Source organism: Propithecus coquereli, unplaced genomic scaffold, assembly GCF_000956105.1.
Source record: "Propithecus coquereli isolate 6110/MARCELLA unplaced genomic scaffold, Pcoq_1.0 Scaffold232, whole genome shotgun sequence".
NCBI classification, from domain to species: domain Eukaryota; kingdom Metazoa; phylum Chordata; class Mammalia; order Primates; family Indriidae; genus Propithecus; species Propithecus coquereli.
In genome coordinates this window covers 3366885-3380551 of record NW_012147864.1, presented here as the reverse complement: position 1 = coordinate 3380551, position 13667 = coordinate 3366885, and the positions used below count along the sequence as shown (strand labels likewise).

General features: G+C 60.6%; 1 protein-coding gene across 1 annotated transcript; it reads left to right on the top strand.

Annotated features, from left to right (window-relative positions):
* Positions 1-2971: 2971 nt before the first annotated feature.
* R3HDM4 (R3H domain containing 4) lies at positions 2972-13667 on the top strand. The gene is made up of 8 exons (XM_012645437.1): positions 2972-3107; positions 8680-8834; positions 9411-9535; positions 9981-10104; positions 10501-10586; positions 10941-11026; positions 11111-11166; positions 12476-13667. Exons 1-8 carry the CDS (start codon positions 3031-3033, stop codon positions 12577-12579), a joined length of 813 nt encoding a protein of 270 aa, XP_012500891.1. The 5' UTR covers positions 2972-3030; the 3' UTR covers positions 12580-13667.

Here is a 13667-nt window from a genome sequence, read left to right as displayed (position 1 = left end):
GGCTGGAATCCGAGGCTCCTCTGCTTGCGCCGCGGCAGCCGCGCGTTTATACCCCGCGCCCCCTCGTCCCCGCCTTCCCGCCTCTCCAGCAGCCGCCGCCACTCCCCGCCCCGCCTGTGCGCCCTCCACTCCTGCGCGCCGCAGCCCCTCCCCCGTCCCTCCTCTCGGGTGCGCGGTCGGGGCGACGGTGCGGGAGGGGCGGGCTGAGGCGGGGTGGGCTGCGCGGAGGCTGCCGTGGACCCTGCGAGGGCGGATCTTAGCACGCGGGTAGAGGCCGCCAGGCGCACCAAGCCGTCCAGGCAAAGGCGCAAAAACAAAGGCTTGTTAGTGGCACGGACTTTGATCTTCCAAGGGACTGGGGCTCCGGGGGGCGGGACTGGGGCTCCGGGTGGGCGGGCCCAGGCTGGAGGGGAGACGAGCCCTTGGCGGAAGGTTTAGGACCCTGAGTGAGGGTACCTAGGGTTTGTCCCCAAGACGCTGAGGAGCCACAGAAGGTTATGGGAAGGGGAGAGATGGTTTTGGACTGAATGTTGCAAACTAGACCCCTAGGGCTGCGGTCCCCAACCCCTGGGCTGGGGACGGCTCCATGGCCTGTTAGGGACCGGCTGCAGAGCTCCGCCCATGTCCGTGGAAAAATTGTCTTCCATGAAACTTAGGAAGGGGGTGCACACGGCAGGAAGCGAGTGAGATGAAACCGGTCCCTGGTGCCAAAAAGGTTGGGGACAGCTGCCCTAGGCATGTCCGCGTCCCACCTGACTGGCAGGGAGTGGCTGATACCTGTGGAGCCCTGGACGCAGGTGCCACTGGCTGCAGGAACCAGGTGGACTGCAATTTACAAAGGCCACAGCCTTGACCCCACAATCCCTCACCTGGAAAGGTACCCCAGAAACACGCCTAGGAGGCCGGGTGCAGTCCATCGTGCAACGGGGTCCGGGATGTTCCGGCCTCGCGGAGTACAATGCAGCAGAGAAAAAGGCACTGCCGCATGTGTTATTGTCTCTCTCTCTTCTTTTTTTTTTTTTTTTCTGAGACAGGGTCTCACTCCGTCAGCCAGGCTGGAGTGCAGCGATGCGATCGCAGCTCACCACAGCCTCGAACTCCGGGGCTCAAGTGATCCTCCTGCCCCAGCCTCCCGAGTAGCTAGGATTACAGGCTTGCACCACTATACCCAACTAATTTTTCTATTTTCTGTAGAGATGGGGTCTCGCTATGTTGCCCAGTCTAGCCTTGAATCTCGAACTCCTGGGCTCAAGCCATCCTCCCACCTCAGCCTCCCAAAGTGCTGGGATTACAGGTGTGAGCGACCATGTCCTGCCTAAAAATTATTCTTGAGGATGGTTCACAAAATCACAAAAGGGAGGAAAAATCCCTTTGGGGCAACAATGAGGGATGGGTTAGGATGAGGAGACAGGAGGGGTACTAGGTAGGGGCTGGAGAACTGTTTTGAGGAAACTGCTGAGTCTAACTGGCTTGGGAGTGGACCCCGCAGGTGGCTGGACCTTCCAGTTTGGGGGGTGTCTGTGGAGCAGCAGCAGCTTGTGCGCAGGCCAAGGCGAGGGGAACTAGGAGTTTGGGGGCCTAGGAAGGTGTTAAGAAGGCTCAGGACAGGTCCCCTGGGAATGAAGTCAGAGAATGGGAGCAGGGCCCGCTAAGGCCTCTGGAAGTGACTCCTGCTTTCTGGGTTCATGTCCGTTTATGGAGCTGCTACCACGCCCCAGATCAGGAAACCGAACATCCTCAACCCCCAACCCCCACCCCAGGCACTCCCCCTAGAGGCGCCCTCTCCACCCAATTGGTATCACCATTGATTTCTTTTGCTTCTTTTCACATTTATTTCTACACAAAGTCTCACAATATGCGCACTTTTGAGTCTTTTAATAGTTTCTCTTCCTTTTTTTCTTTTTCCTGCTTGCTCTTTATTTGTTAAGGCAACCAGGTCCTCTGTCCTGTACAGTTCCCACCAGGCTGGACTTGGCAGATTGCATCCCTGTGTGTTAATATGGTCCTCAATGCCCTGCACTTCTTGTGGATGGAAGGGGGGATTCCAGATTCTAGAGTGTATTTGATTTTCTGCTCTAAACCCTCCCATGGCTTCCCGGTACCCTCAGGACAAGAAAACCCAGACCTATCATCATAGGGCACCAAGTTACCCACCCTACTCTGGTCACTCTGGGTGCCCCCACCCCCGCCCCCGGACCTTGCAGAGGCTGTTCCCTCTGCTTCATACACGCTTCCCGTTTCACCGGGAAGCTTCTGCAGCTCGCCAGTCCCCCTCTCAGAGGCCTTCCCTGACCGCTAAAGCCTCTACCCCACCCCATCCAGTGGGGCAGGGGTCTGTCTTGGTCACTGCTGGGTCCCCGGCGCCTGCCCAGTCCACAGTGGGCATTTGTTGATGAATAAACCCTAAAGCGCGGAGAGGGGGTGGGGGCTGATGTCGTCCTATTTTTAGAGACGAGTAAACTGGGGCTGCCCAGCCAGCGCTGCAGGGATGGCCCCCAGTGAGGACTGCAGGGGTCTGGTGGAAGGAGCCCCTCCCCGGTGGTGATGGTTTCAGCCATCCCGGGCCTCCAAAAAGGCCTCCCTCCCTCTCTCCCCACTACCAAGGCCTCAGTTTCCCCGTCTGTCCGCCCATCCCTCGGTTCCCGGTTGGGTCCAGGCGCGGGGATGGCGGTCCAGTCCCCGCCTCCTAGCCTCAGTTTCCCCGCCTGTTCTTCCCCCTGGGCTACATTTCCGGGTGTAGGGCTCACGGCCGGATCTCCACCCCACCCCTGTCTCAGTTTCCCCGTCTGTGCCTCCGCGGCTGCATTCCCTGTTCCCCGCCCCCGCCCCAGCCTCAGTTTCCCCTTTTGTCCACCGGGGCTGAGCTCCGCCCCAGCCCGCCGCGGGCCCGGGCGCAGGGATCGTGGCGGCCCCCGCCCGGCGCGTCCAGCCTCCAGGCCCCGCCCCGGCCCGCCCCTGGGCGGCCGTCACTTCCTGCCCGGCCCGGTGAAGGCCCTGCCGGGCGGCGGCGACGGCAGCGGCGTCCGAGCCATGGTAGCTCTGGAGGACCCGGAGGGCGGCCCGGAGGTGGCGACGGCGGAGGGCGCCCCGGGCGGGCGGCGGCTGCTGTGAGCGCGGGCGGGCCGGGCGGGCGCCGCGGGTCTCGGGCCTCCCCTGCCTCCCCTGCCTCCCCTGCCGCCCGCTGCGCTGCGCAGGCTGGGCGGGGGCTTTATGGGCATGTGGTCACCCAGGTGTTCCACCGCCTGCGTGCTGGGTGTTCGCGGGGCGCGGGGACGCACCCCGCTCGTGCCTCCACTTACCCCGGTCCCGAGGGCTCGCCTGCCAGGGCTCCCGCCCGGGGTTCCGCGTCCCTTTCCGCCCGTGCGAAGTGCCCCAGGCCCGGGGAGCTGCGGGCGCGCTGGGGGTCCGCCCGCCTGGGGTCCTGCGCTCGCGTCCCCTGCGCACCGTCCGGGTTTATCCGAGCCCCCGCCGCCCCACCTGTCTGGGTAGTCAGGGCCCTCGGTTTTCCTCTGGGTGAATGCCCAGTTAGGCTGGGGCGGGGCGCTTAAACCCGGGGAGAACAGGGGCCCGTCTGTGCTCGCAGTGGGACCCGGAAGCGCCGGTGTGTGGCCCGGTGTTTACGCGGACACCTCTGCGCTCGCCCGCGGGGTCCGCCTCGCGCGCGGAGGGGCCACCGTCTGTGGGGGATGAGGAGGTGGCTTGCGTTCCATTTCTGTCCCCTTCGTGTGCCCGCGGTGCCACCTGGGCAGGGTCGTCCCGCCCTTCCGTGCCTCGGTTTCCCCATCTGTAAAATGCGCCAGTCACACTTGTCTCTTTTCAGAGTGATTGAGGGTCAGCGTTACCTGGCACTCGCAGGTGCCCAGCAAACGGGAGCGACCATCCTTTAATTATTGTTTTAAATTATTATCTTATATGTCTTAGTTACGTTAGCAGTATTTTAAAGTGATTTTATCATTGCGCTTTCTATGTCGTTATTATTACTGTCGTTATGTTTAGTAGCACCTTGTCGGTACCTGGGTATTTGCCCACAGGCCACACAGGGCTGTTTATCTGAAGGAGAGAAGGTGCCTCTTTCAAGGGGACACTTCCCCACCAAATGGGCTCCTCCCCCATCTTCTTAGAACCAGGTGTAGATATTTGGTGTGTGAATATGTAAATACATCCGTACTTGCTTTCCCCTCCAAGAGCCCTTCTCACCCCAATTCTTTTTCTTTTTTTTGAGACGGGGTCTCGTTCTGTCGCCTAGGCTGGAGTGCAGTGGTGCAATCACAGCTCACTGCAGCCTCCAACTCCTGGGCTCGAGCCATCCTCCTGTCTCAGCCTCCTGAGTAACTGGGACTACAGGTGCTACCACCACGCCTGGCTAAGATTTCTATTTTTAGTAGAGATGGGGTCTTGCTATGTTGCCCAGGCTGGTCTCGAGCTCCTGGGCTCAAGTGATCCTCCCAACTCGGCCTCCTAAAGCACTGGGATTACAGGCTTGAGACATTGCATCTGTCCAGCCTCACCCCAAATTTATGCCTCACCTCCCCCCAGACCTTCCCCTTCCCTCACTTCTCGGGTGTTTATTTACCTGCTGGCCACTCCTTTCCCTCCCCATCCTGGTTGGGGGCTGGGGACTGCTGGGGGCCCCCCCAGTCTGCCCCTCCCCAAGCTGAGTCACCTCCGCCCTGAGCCCTGGGTTTCCTGCTGGGGAAGTGACCTCCTCTCCTTCGGGTTCCTGGGGGAGGGGGCCGGTGCCGGGCCCAGGGGAGTGGGGCTCAGAAGGTCCCTTTTCACAGTCTGCAGGGAGTAGAATTGGGGGCGACCAAGAGGCCTGTTCTACCCAAACCGGCTTAGCAGCTTCCACAGTGAGGACAGTCCACTCTCAGTGGGCACTGGTAACTTCTACCATGTAAACATCTCTGGGGTCCTGCCGGGTGCAGGAAGCCTCAGCCCCCCTCTCTGGATCCTCAGTTTCCCCATTGGTAAAGTGATCTTGTTGGGTGGCAGGAGAAGCAGATGAACTAGCCCTTGGTCGAGTGTGTAAACAGAAGTTTAGTTATTCATTCAACAAACACACTGTGGGCTGGATGCTGAGCATTCACTGCCTCAGAGGTCTGGTGAGGCAGTGATTAAGGGGCAACCGAGTAAAGGGGCCAGCTGGTTGCAGGAGCTGCGAGATTGGGCTAGGTGGGGGTTGGGCGATGACAGGGGAGCCAGAGGAAGACTGCTACAGGGCCAGCTCAGTATGTGCAAAGGCCCTGGGGTGGGCCGTTCCTGGCAACACTGAGGCCCTCCCGGGAAGAGGTCCCTCTGGGTAGGTACTTTGCTGTGCTCTGCCACCCCCTCCCATTTCTGGAGTGGGGTGTTTGTGACTCCAGGCCCCACAGTCCCCCACAGAGGCCAAATGTGTCTTGTTTCCTGCTGGAATCTGGTTGAAGTCAGCAAGCTTGATGCGGTGGTAGGACTCACTTTCCAGTGCTCAGCTCAGCATTTGGGGACCACAGGAGGGTGGTGAGCCCTCCCAAGCGCCTGTGGAAGCAGGTGCAGGCCTGCCAGTGTGGTCCAATGCTTGACTAAGAAGGAGTTGGGCCTTGCCCTAAGGGCACTAGGGAGCCATAGCTGGTGCTGGAGCCAGGAAGGGACCAGGCAGGTCTTTGGGAGCCTGAAGGTAGCCGCATGGCTCAGTCGGTCCAGGTCAGCCCCAGGTGCACCCCTTGCCTGCGTAGTGGCTGGGACACTACCAGGCCCCTGTTGTGAGGGCTCGAGCTGTCTCCCCGAGCCCCGCCCCACTCTGACGTCTCCCCTCGGATGTAGCCCCTGTTATCAGCCCTGTCCAGCTGCTGGGGTGGAGACACAGGCACTGGGGCCCTGGGGAGGCCATGGGTGAATCTGGGGTGTGAGTCGGGGTGCTCAGGCCTTGAGGGGGCAGCCTCAGCTCCGGTCTGGCTTCAGAGACGTTGGCTTAGCATAACCACGAGCATCCCTTGAGTGGTCATCGGTTGCCACTCTGTGGGCTGAGGACCTGACTTGCCACGTGCTCTTCCAGCTGCCATCTTTGCAGCCGTGGGAACTTGCACGGTCACTTTGCACCTTTACCGATCTGTATAATGGGCGTCAAAATACTAGTATTTGCCTCCTGCGGTGGTGAGGCAGGTGACACCAAATGAGCCCGACCTGGAGGAAACACTCCACCCAGGGATGCTGCTATGACCAAGAAGGGTGTGGCATGGCTGAGGAGGTGAGCTCCCCGTCACAGGAGGAGACCAAGCAGGTGGCAACTGAGATAAAGGGGGAAATACCTGTCCTGGCCCCTCTTAACTTTGATTGCCCCTCTCAGACCCACAGGCACCTGCGGGGACCATTCCTATCCCCACTTTGCAGACAGTGGGCTGCAGGTCGCTGAGCGAAGTGCCGTAGGTGGAGTTCAAACTTGGGGCTGAGATTCCGGGGCCTGCCCTCTTCACCGCAGCCCCGTGAGGAGTCCGCCTCTGAGTTTCTGGCGTGGCTTGGCCAGAGAGTTCCCGGTGCCTGGTCCTGGGTGGAAGCCTGGCTGTTCCTCTGCCCGTGTGTCCCGCGGGCGGGAACTTGGGCCCTTGTGAGTTCAGTGCTCAGATAACTTTTCATAGATTTTGCCTAAAAGGCTGTCATGCCTGTCCCATGCCAACTTCAGAAGGCCCTGGATGTCCTCAGCCTGTTTACTTTTTTTTTCCTGAGACAGTCTTGTTCTGTCACCCAGGCTGGAGTGCAGTGGTGTCATCAGGGCTCCCTGCAGCCTCCAACTCCTGGGCTCACACAATCCTCCTGCTTCAGCCTCCCGAGTAGTTGGGACTACAGATGCCACCACTACACCCGGCTAATTTTTCCATTTTTTTATAGAGATAGTCTCATTCTTGCTCAGGCTGGTCTTGAACTCCTGGCCTCAACTGATCTTTCCGCCTCAGCCTCCCAAAGTGTTAGGATTACAGGCGTGAGCCACCATGCCCGGCCCTGTTTACTTTTTAATCCAGATGTAACAGCTGTTCTATACAGTGCACAGACTTAAGGCTTGACTCTTTACATATGTATAGACCCTGGCGAGCCCTGACCTCACTCCTACTCCCCTCGACGGCATTTTGTCTTAACTGTCCTAGGGTTTCAAGGCATTTTCTAGTCTTTTGGGAGAGGGGGTTGGGGGTGTGCCTCTGTTCTTAATTTGTGTCTTGGGAACTCTGGACACTAGGAAAGTTTGGGTGGGGATTTGGACTCTGGGTTTAGTCTTAGAATCATGGGACTTTGTTGAAAATTGATTTGGCATTTTTGTTCGGGGTTTTTTTTTTTTTTTGAGACAGAGTCTCACTCTGTCACCCAGGCTGGAGTGCAGTGGCATCATCATAGCTCACTGTAGCCTCCAACTCCTGGGCTCAAGTGATCCTCCGGCCTCAGCCCCCTGAGTAGCTGGGACAACAGATGCCGCCACCATGCCTGGCTACTTTTAAAATTTTTTGTAGAGACGGAGTCTTGCTATGTTGCCCAGGCTGGTCTCGAACTCCTGGCCTCCAGTGGTCCTCTGACCTTGGCCTCCCAAAGTGCTAGACATGAGCGCCTGGTCAGTAGTTATTTCTTGTGCACCTACTGTGTGCCAGGCGTGGCTGTGCATGCGGGGGGGGGTGCAGGGAGTGAGGATGGGGACAGTGAGGTATTGAGTAGGGGGGTCAGGTGCCTCACTGAGGAGGTTTGGACAAAAGTCAAAAGGAGATGAGGCACGCGGGGCTTGGGGAGGGCGCACCAGGCAGTGGCACCCCTGAGGCAGAGGTCTGGACGCAGGAGCGTGCGAGCCGTGCCCCTCTGTGTGTCCGTGGCAGAGTGTGTGTTGGGTGGTTGGGAGGTGGGGGCGGGAGAATCTGGTCCCCCAGACTCCGGAATCCACCGCCACTGTGAGCCCCGTGGTGTGGGGGCTTCTAAGCCTGGGAGAGCTCTGCAGCCTGCAGTCGGGGCTGACCAGGCCGTGTGGCTTCTGCCTGCTGGAAAGTTTCCATCTAAGAGGCCCCCCCACCCCACTTCCTCGGTGGCTGCAGCGCCTGCTGTAATTGTCTGTCCCTTTCTCCAAGTGGCTTGGCCCTTGGGCCCCTGCGGGGGGCCTGGCCGTGCCAGCTAATCCAGCTCCACAATTAATGCCATTTGCTCGAAGCAGGGCAGATTAGCCCTGGGGGGCCACTCCAGCCCCTCTCTGCTCCCGGCTCCTGGGGGATGCTGAGGGGGAGTACTCGGGGGCATGAGGCAGGTTGGCTTGGCCATAGTCTTGCATTTCTGGGGGCGGTTTCCTGGCTTATCTGCTGCTGGGGGTGGGGAGTGCTAGATAAAACCAAGTTTCTTGAATCTCCACTTCCAGAAGAGGCTGGTGTTCAAGTCTTGGAGGCTGTGGGCCTCGTTGGCTGGCAGCTAAAATCTTGACGGCAGTGTTGGGGGGCAGCAGCTTTTCTTGGCCATCCACCTGCTGTGTGACTTTGGGCAAATGTCTTCCCTTCTCCAAGCCTCGATTTACTAATCTGTCCTCACAATAATACTTTAAGGATCTAGGTAGGACTCTACTGCCAAATAGGGAGGTGAGCTCCCCATTGCTAGGGGAAACCAAGCGGGCAGTGGCTACAGTAGGGTTCTGCCTGGAGATCCTGGCCTGTCTTGGCCCTAAGGACCGCCCCCCACCCCGGCCCACAGGCCTCTTCCGGGCTGTCTGCCCACTTTGGCCAGCTCCCAGGTGAAGAGACTTTCGGCTTCCAAGCGGAAGCAACACTTCATCAACCAGGCGGTGAGGAACTCAGACCTCGTGCCCAAGGCCAAGGGGCGGAAGAGCCTCCAGCGCCTGGAAAACAGTGAGCAGGGGTGGGGAGGCACCTCTTGGGCTCCTGGGCCTCAGACAAGAAAGGCATGCATGTCGGTCATATCTGTTGCCCGTTCCGTGAGCCAGGCGCTGAGCCAGGCAGTGCTGGAGACCCAGAGAGGTGTCAGCTCTGGGCCAGGGGAGCAGGTAACAGAGCCAGACACAGGCCGGGCGCGGTGGCTCACGCCTATAATCCTAGCACTCTGGGAGGCCGAGGGGGTCGGATCGTTTGAGCTCAGGAGTTCGAGATCAGCTACTAAAAAAAATATAGAAAGAACAGAGCCAGACACAGACACCCCCCAGACTCTTGGATCAGGGCTGAGCCAGAGGGATCTCTGGGCATTGGAGCTGGGGCTTTAAAGGATGTGTAGGAGTTGGACAAGCCAGGGAGAGGTAGGTGGAGCTCCGGAGGCTGGCTGGTTTCTGTACCTTTGGGGAAAGACAGTTGGAGCATGGAGGTGCAGAGGCTGAGAGGGAATAAAGGGAGGAAAGATGGTCCTTGGGTCCCCATGGAGCCTAGGGGGCTCTCAGTGCCACCCCAGCCCAGAGGCCATCTGTTTCCCTCTAGCCCAGTACCTCTTGACCCTGTTGGAGACAGACGGGGGCCCACCTAGCCTGGAGGACGGGGATCTGGCACACCCTGCAGCACCGGGCATCTTTGCGGAGGCCTGCAACAATGCCACCTACGTGGAGGTGAGGCCCCAGACGCCTCCCCCTGCACAGGACACCTGCCTCCTCCCAGGTTCTGGCTACGTGCTGGCTCCTCCACCAGGGGCACCCCCAGCTTATGATCTCTTGGTGAAGAGACCCCCGTGGGGTCCCCAGACCAGGCCAGAATCCCCACCCGACCCCGGGACCTCCCAGCGCCCGGGATTCATCTCATCACACTCGGGAGTTAATGACACGTGTTGCGGGCGGGGGTCTGTGGCCTGAACCCGTCCCCCTCCTGGTCCCCGGCTTTCCCCACACCCGGCTGGGGGCCCGGCCACAGTGGGTGCCCCGTCAGTGGGCAGAGGTGTCCACAGGAAGTGCCTCCGCGTACTTGGTGGCCTTCTACGTCCATCTGCCGAGCGGGAAAACTGAGGCCCAGAGGTGCAGACGTCAGCCCGGGGTCTCACAGCCTGCCCACCTCTTCCAGGTCTGGAACGACTTCATGAACCGCTCGGGGGAGGAGCAGGAGCGTGTCCTGCGCTACCTGGAGGACGAGGGCAGGACCAAGGCCCGGAGGCGTGGTCCTGGCCGCGGGGAGGACCAGCGGAGAGGTGCGGCCCGGTGGGGCCGGGGTGGGCGGGGCGCCACGGCGTGATGGGGCGGAGCCAGCTGGGTGATGGGGCAGCAGGCTGGGGCCAGGCCAGGGTGTGAAAGAGGGCAGGGCCTGGTGTGGGCGGAGCCTGTGTGATTGGTGGGCGGGGCCCAGGGTATGGATGAGGGTGTGGCCTGGTGTGGGCAGAGCCAACGGGCTGGGGTAGGTGGGGCTGGTGTGTGGGCGGGACCATCAGGCTAGTGTGTGTGGGGTCAGTGCATGGATGTGGTATGCTTGGGTGGGCGGGGCCATCAGGCTAGGGTGGGAGGGACTAGTGTGGGCAGGGTAAGGGTATGGGTGCAGGTGTGCTTGGTGTGTGGGGCCTGCCCTACAGCTGCCGGTTGGGCTCTTGCAGAGGACCCGGCCTACACACCCCGCGAGTGCTTCCAGCGCATCAGTCGGCGTCTGCGAGCCGTGCTCAAGCGGAGCCGCATCCCCATGGTGAGCGCCGGGCCTGTCTCCCTACCTGACTGGCCCTTTTCCACGACACCTGGAGATGGGGTGAGGGGAAACCCGTCACCCAGTGTGGGTCATGTCATGTGAGCCGGAGCAGCTCTCAAAGGGCTCTCCTTTGAGTAGGAGGGACGGGGCCAATGAAGGTGGCCACTGCAGGGTGTGTAGGAGTTCCCCAGGCAGAAGATACACGGCAACGTCTAAACACCTGGTGTCCTTGGGGTAGCCTCAGGTGGTAGATCAGATGTGACAACTGAACACAGGGTCTTGGGTTTATGGAGCCCTGGACAGCCTGGTGGGGGTCCTGCAGGTGCCTGACCGCTGGGCCCCGCTCTCCCACAGGAGACGCTGGAGACCTGGGAGGAGCGGCTGCTCAGGTTCTTCTCCGTGTCCCCCCAGGCCGTGTACACGGCCATGCTGGACAACAGGTGAGCGGGTGGGGCAGGCGCAGAGAGCCCCGCCCCCACGCTGCGCCTGGTAGAGCCTGGCCACTCACCCTAGTCCCTCCACAGCTTCGAGAGGCTCCTGCTTCACGCCGTCTGCCAGTACATGGACCTCATCTCGGCCAGTAAGTGCCTGGTGGCCCCAGGACCCCAGGACCCCAGTTGGCCCATTCAACCCGGGGCACAAGGCCAGGGCCTCCGCTGGTCTGGTTCCCCAGTGGGGAGACTTCTGGCGGAAGTGGGCAGAGTTCCCGGGGTGCGGATAGTGTGGACAGAAGCCCGCTGCGTGTCTGGCCCCACTCTGGGTGACACTGGGGGCACAGTTGGACAACTGGATGCAGATGCCACTCGATCCACATCTCCAGGGCTGGGGGGAGGGGGAGGACCCAGGTAGGGGTGGTGAAGCCAGGCTTCGGGGGAACCTCACAGACTCGGAGATGAGATGCAGACGCCCAGTGTCCAGAGGGTTCACATTTAGCCATAGGGTACCCCCATACCATACATGGGACTTCAGACCAGTCCCCCCTCCTGGGGCCTGTGTCCCCGCTTTTATGATGGGGGGTGTCCTCAGGACACAGTCCCCTAGTGAGGGTCCCCGAAGGGCCTTGCGGGCCCCGGGCACCCCATCTGGTCCTGGCTTCTGCACCTGTCTCTCCGCCTCCTGCCTGGAGTTGCCGAGGAGACGGTTTCCATGGTAACCCCAATGGTTCCTCCTCTGTCTCCCCTGTGGGAGCCACAGCCCCCACGCCCGCCTTTGTTCCTGCAGACTCAGAGTGGAGGGCCTTGGCTGGGGGTGGGGAGCCTCTTTGTGGGGGTAGGGCTGTGGTCTAGACATGGAAGAGAGGGGTCTTAGCAAGCTCGGGGAGTAGGGAAGGGGGTCCCAGGCGGCGGAAGCCCCACCGAAGCAAGGCCTGGAGGTGGGACTGAGTTTGGGTTGGGAGTGTGGCTAGTCTAGGTTTTGGAGCGAGGGAGAGGGACGGGTTGGGGAGTGAGGGGAGGCTGGTGGGGGCTGGACCACCCAGGGCCTTGAAGCTTCAAGGTCACCTCTGCAGGGCAGGGGTGGAGGCTGGATGCTTGGTCAGGCACGTGTGTGAGTGTTCACGTGGCCTTGGGCCTGGGCATCCCGAGGTCCCCATCTGGACAGTGGGATAAGAGGTGGTGAAGATGCAGCGCGCCACGGATCAAAGCCCTCGGGGAGCATTACTTCTTGAGAGCCAGGCCCTGGACCTGCGGGTGGAGTCAGCCAGTCCACAGTGACCCGCTTGGGGTGACCTCTAGCAGGGAAGGGGAGGGGCGAGGGCACTGCCTTCTGGCCACTCCAGGTCCTTGCAGCTCTGTGCACCATGACTTTCTTTTTTTTTTCTGCCCTCCCTCCCCCGTGCACCATGACTCTCATATTCGGTTAATTCTTGTCCCCCCCGTCTCCTCCTGCAGGTGCAGACCTGGAGGGCAGGCGGCAGATGAAAGTCAGCAACCGTCACCTGGACTTTTGGCCGCCGGGGCTGCTCCTGTCTGCCTACCTGGAGCAGCACAGCTGATGGCGACCCCGGTGTCCCCACCTGCCTGCACGCCCAGCGCCAAGACCTCTGCTAAAACATCTTTGATATTTTTAGAATTCGTCCTTGGAAACCTCTTTCCCTTGGGGTGGTCTTTCTTACCTTCGCCCCCTCCTCACCGCTCTGGGCCATCAACACTGGCAGCTGCTGGGACTGTCCAGACCATCCCAGCCGCATAGCGCCACCCTGCTCTGGGACTTCTATTTGGGTGGGGAGACCTGACTGGGCACTTCCATGTTTCTTCTTGGTGTAGCTTTTTTGGCCCAGTGTGAAGCTCGAGTGAGGAGGGAGAGGCTGGGTTTTTATCGCTTTTAATGAATTTGGTGTGATTTGTTGTAGATTTTTAAATTCCCCTTTTGGAGAGAAAAACCAAAAACTCACCCTATCTGATAAATCATGGGACTTGGTCCCAGCCCTTGTTCGACCCCTCCCAGTTTGTAGCTTGAATGTGGCGGTGGGGGTCCCTGGGACCCCGGCTGTCACCCCAGAAGCATCTCGTCTCATGTGTGTACGTGTGCATCCCGCGACCTAGGGCGGAAGCTGTGTTTTAAGGGCTGGTTTTATCCTCTTTTTGTTCTGCGTGTCCTCCCTTGGCCCCCTCCTTTGGCAGCTCTCGGGGTCCCGCCTGCCCTCCACGTCCTTGTCTCTGCCTTCCTCCCCCTCCCTGCATTCTGGGGTGCAGGACTTCCAGCCAGAAGCCTCTGCCCTCAGACTGCCCTGTCCCCTCCCTGTGTCCCCTCCATCCCCCCAGCCTGGCTCTGGCCTGACAGCTCGGGGTGCCCCCATGCTGGTTCCCTGGCCTGGGCCACCGCAGCAGGCCTGGGGGGACCCCCACCCCCTTGCTGTGTGTGGGTAGTTGTGCTTTGGGAGACTGTGGAGGGTTCAATAAATTTCTGGTGCTCTGGCCTGGGGCTGTGTGGGTTTTTCTTGGGGGTGGGGCTGGGGACACAGTAGGTCCTGGTCACTGCGGGCTGCAGGTACACCCCCTGCCCCTCCCTGCCCACTCGCCCCGTCTCGGGTGCCTGGGGTCCAACCCTGGCTCTGCCACTTGCCTGCTGTGTGGCCTTGGA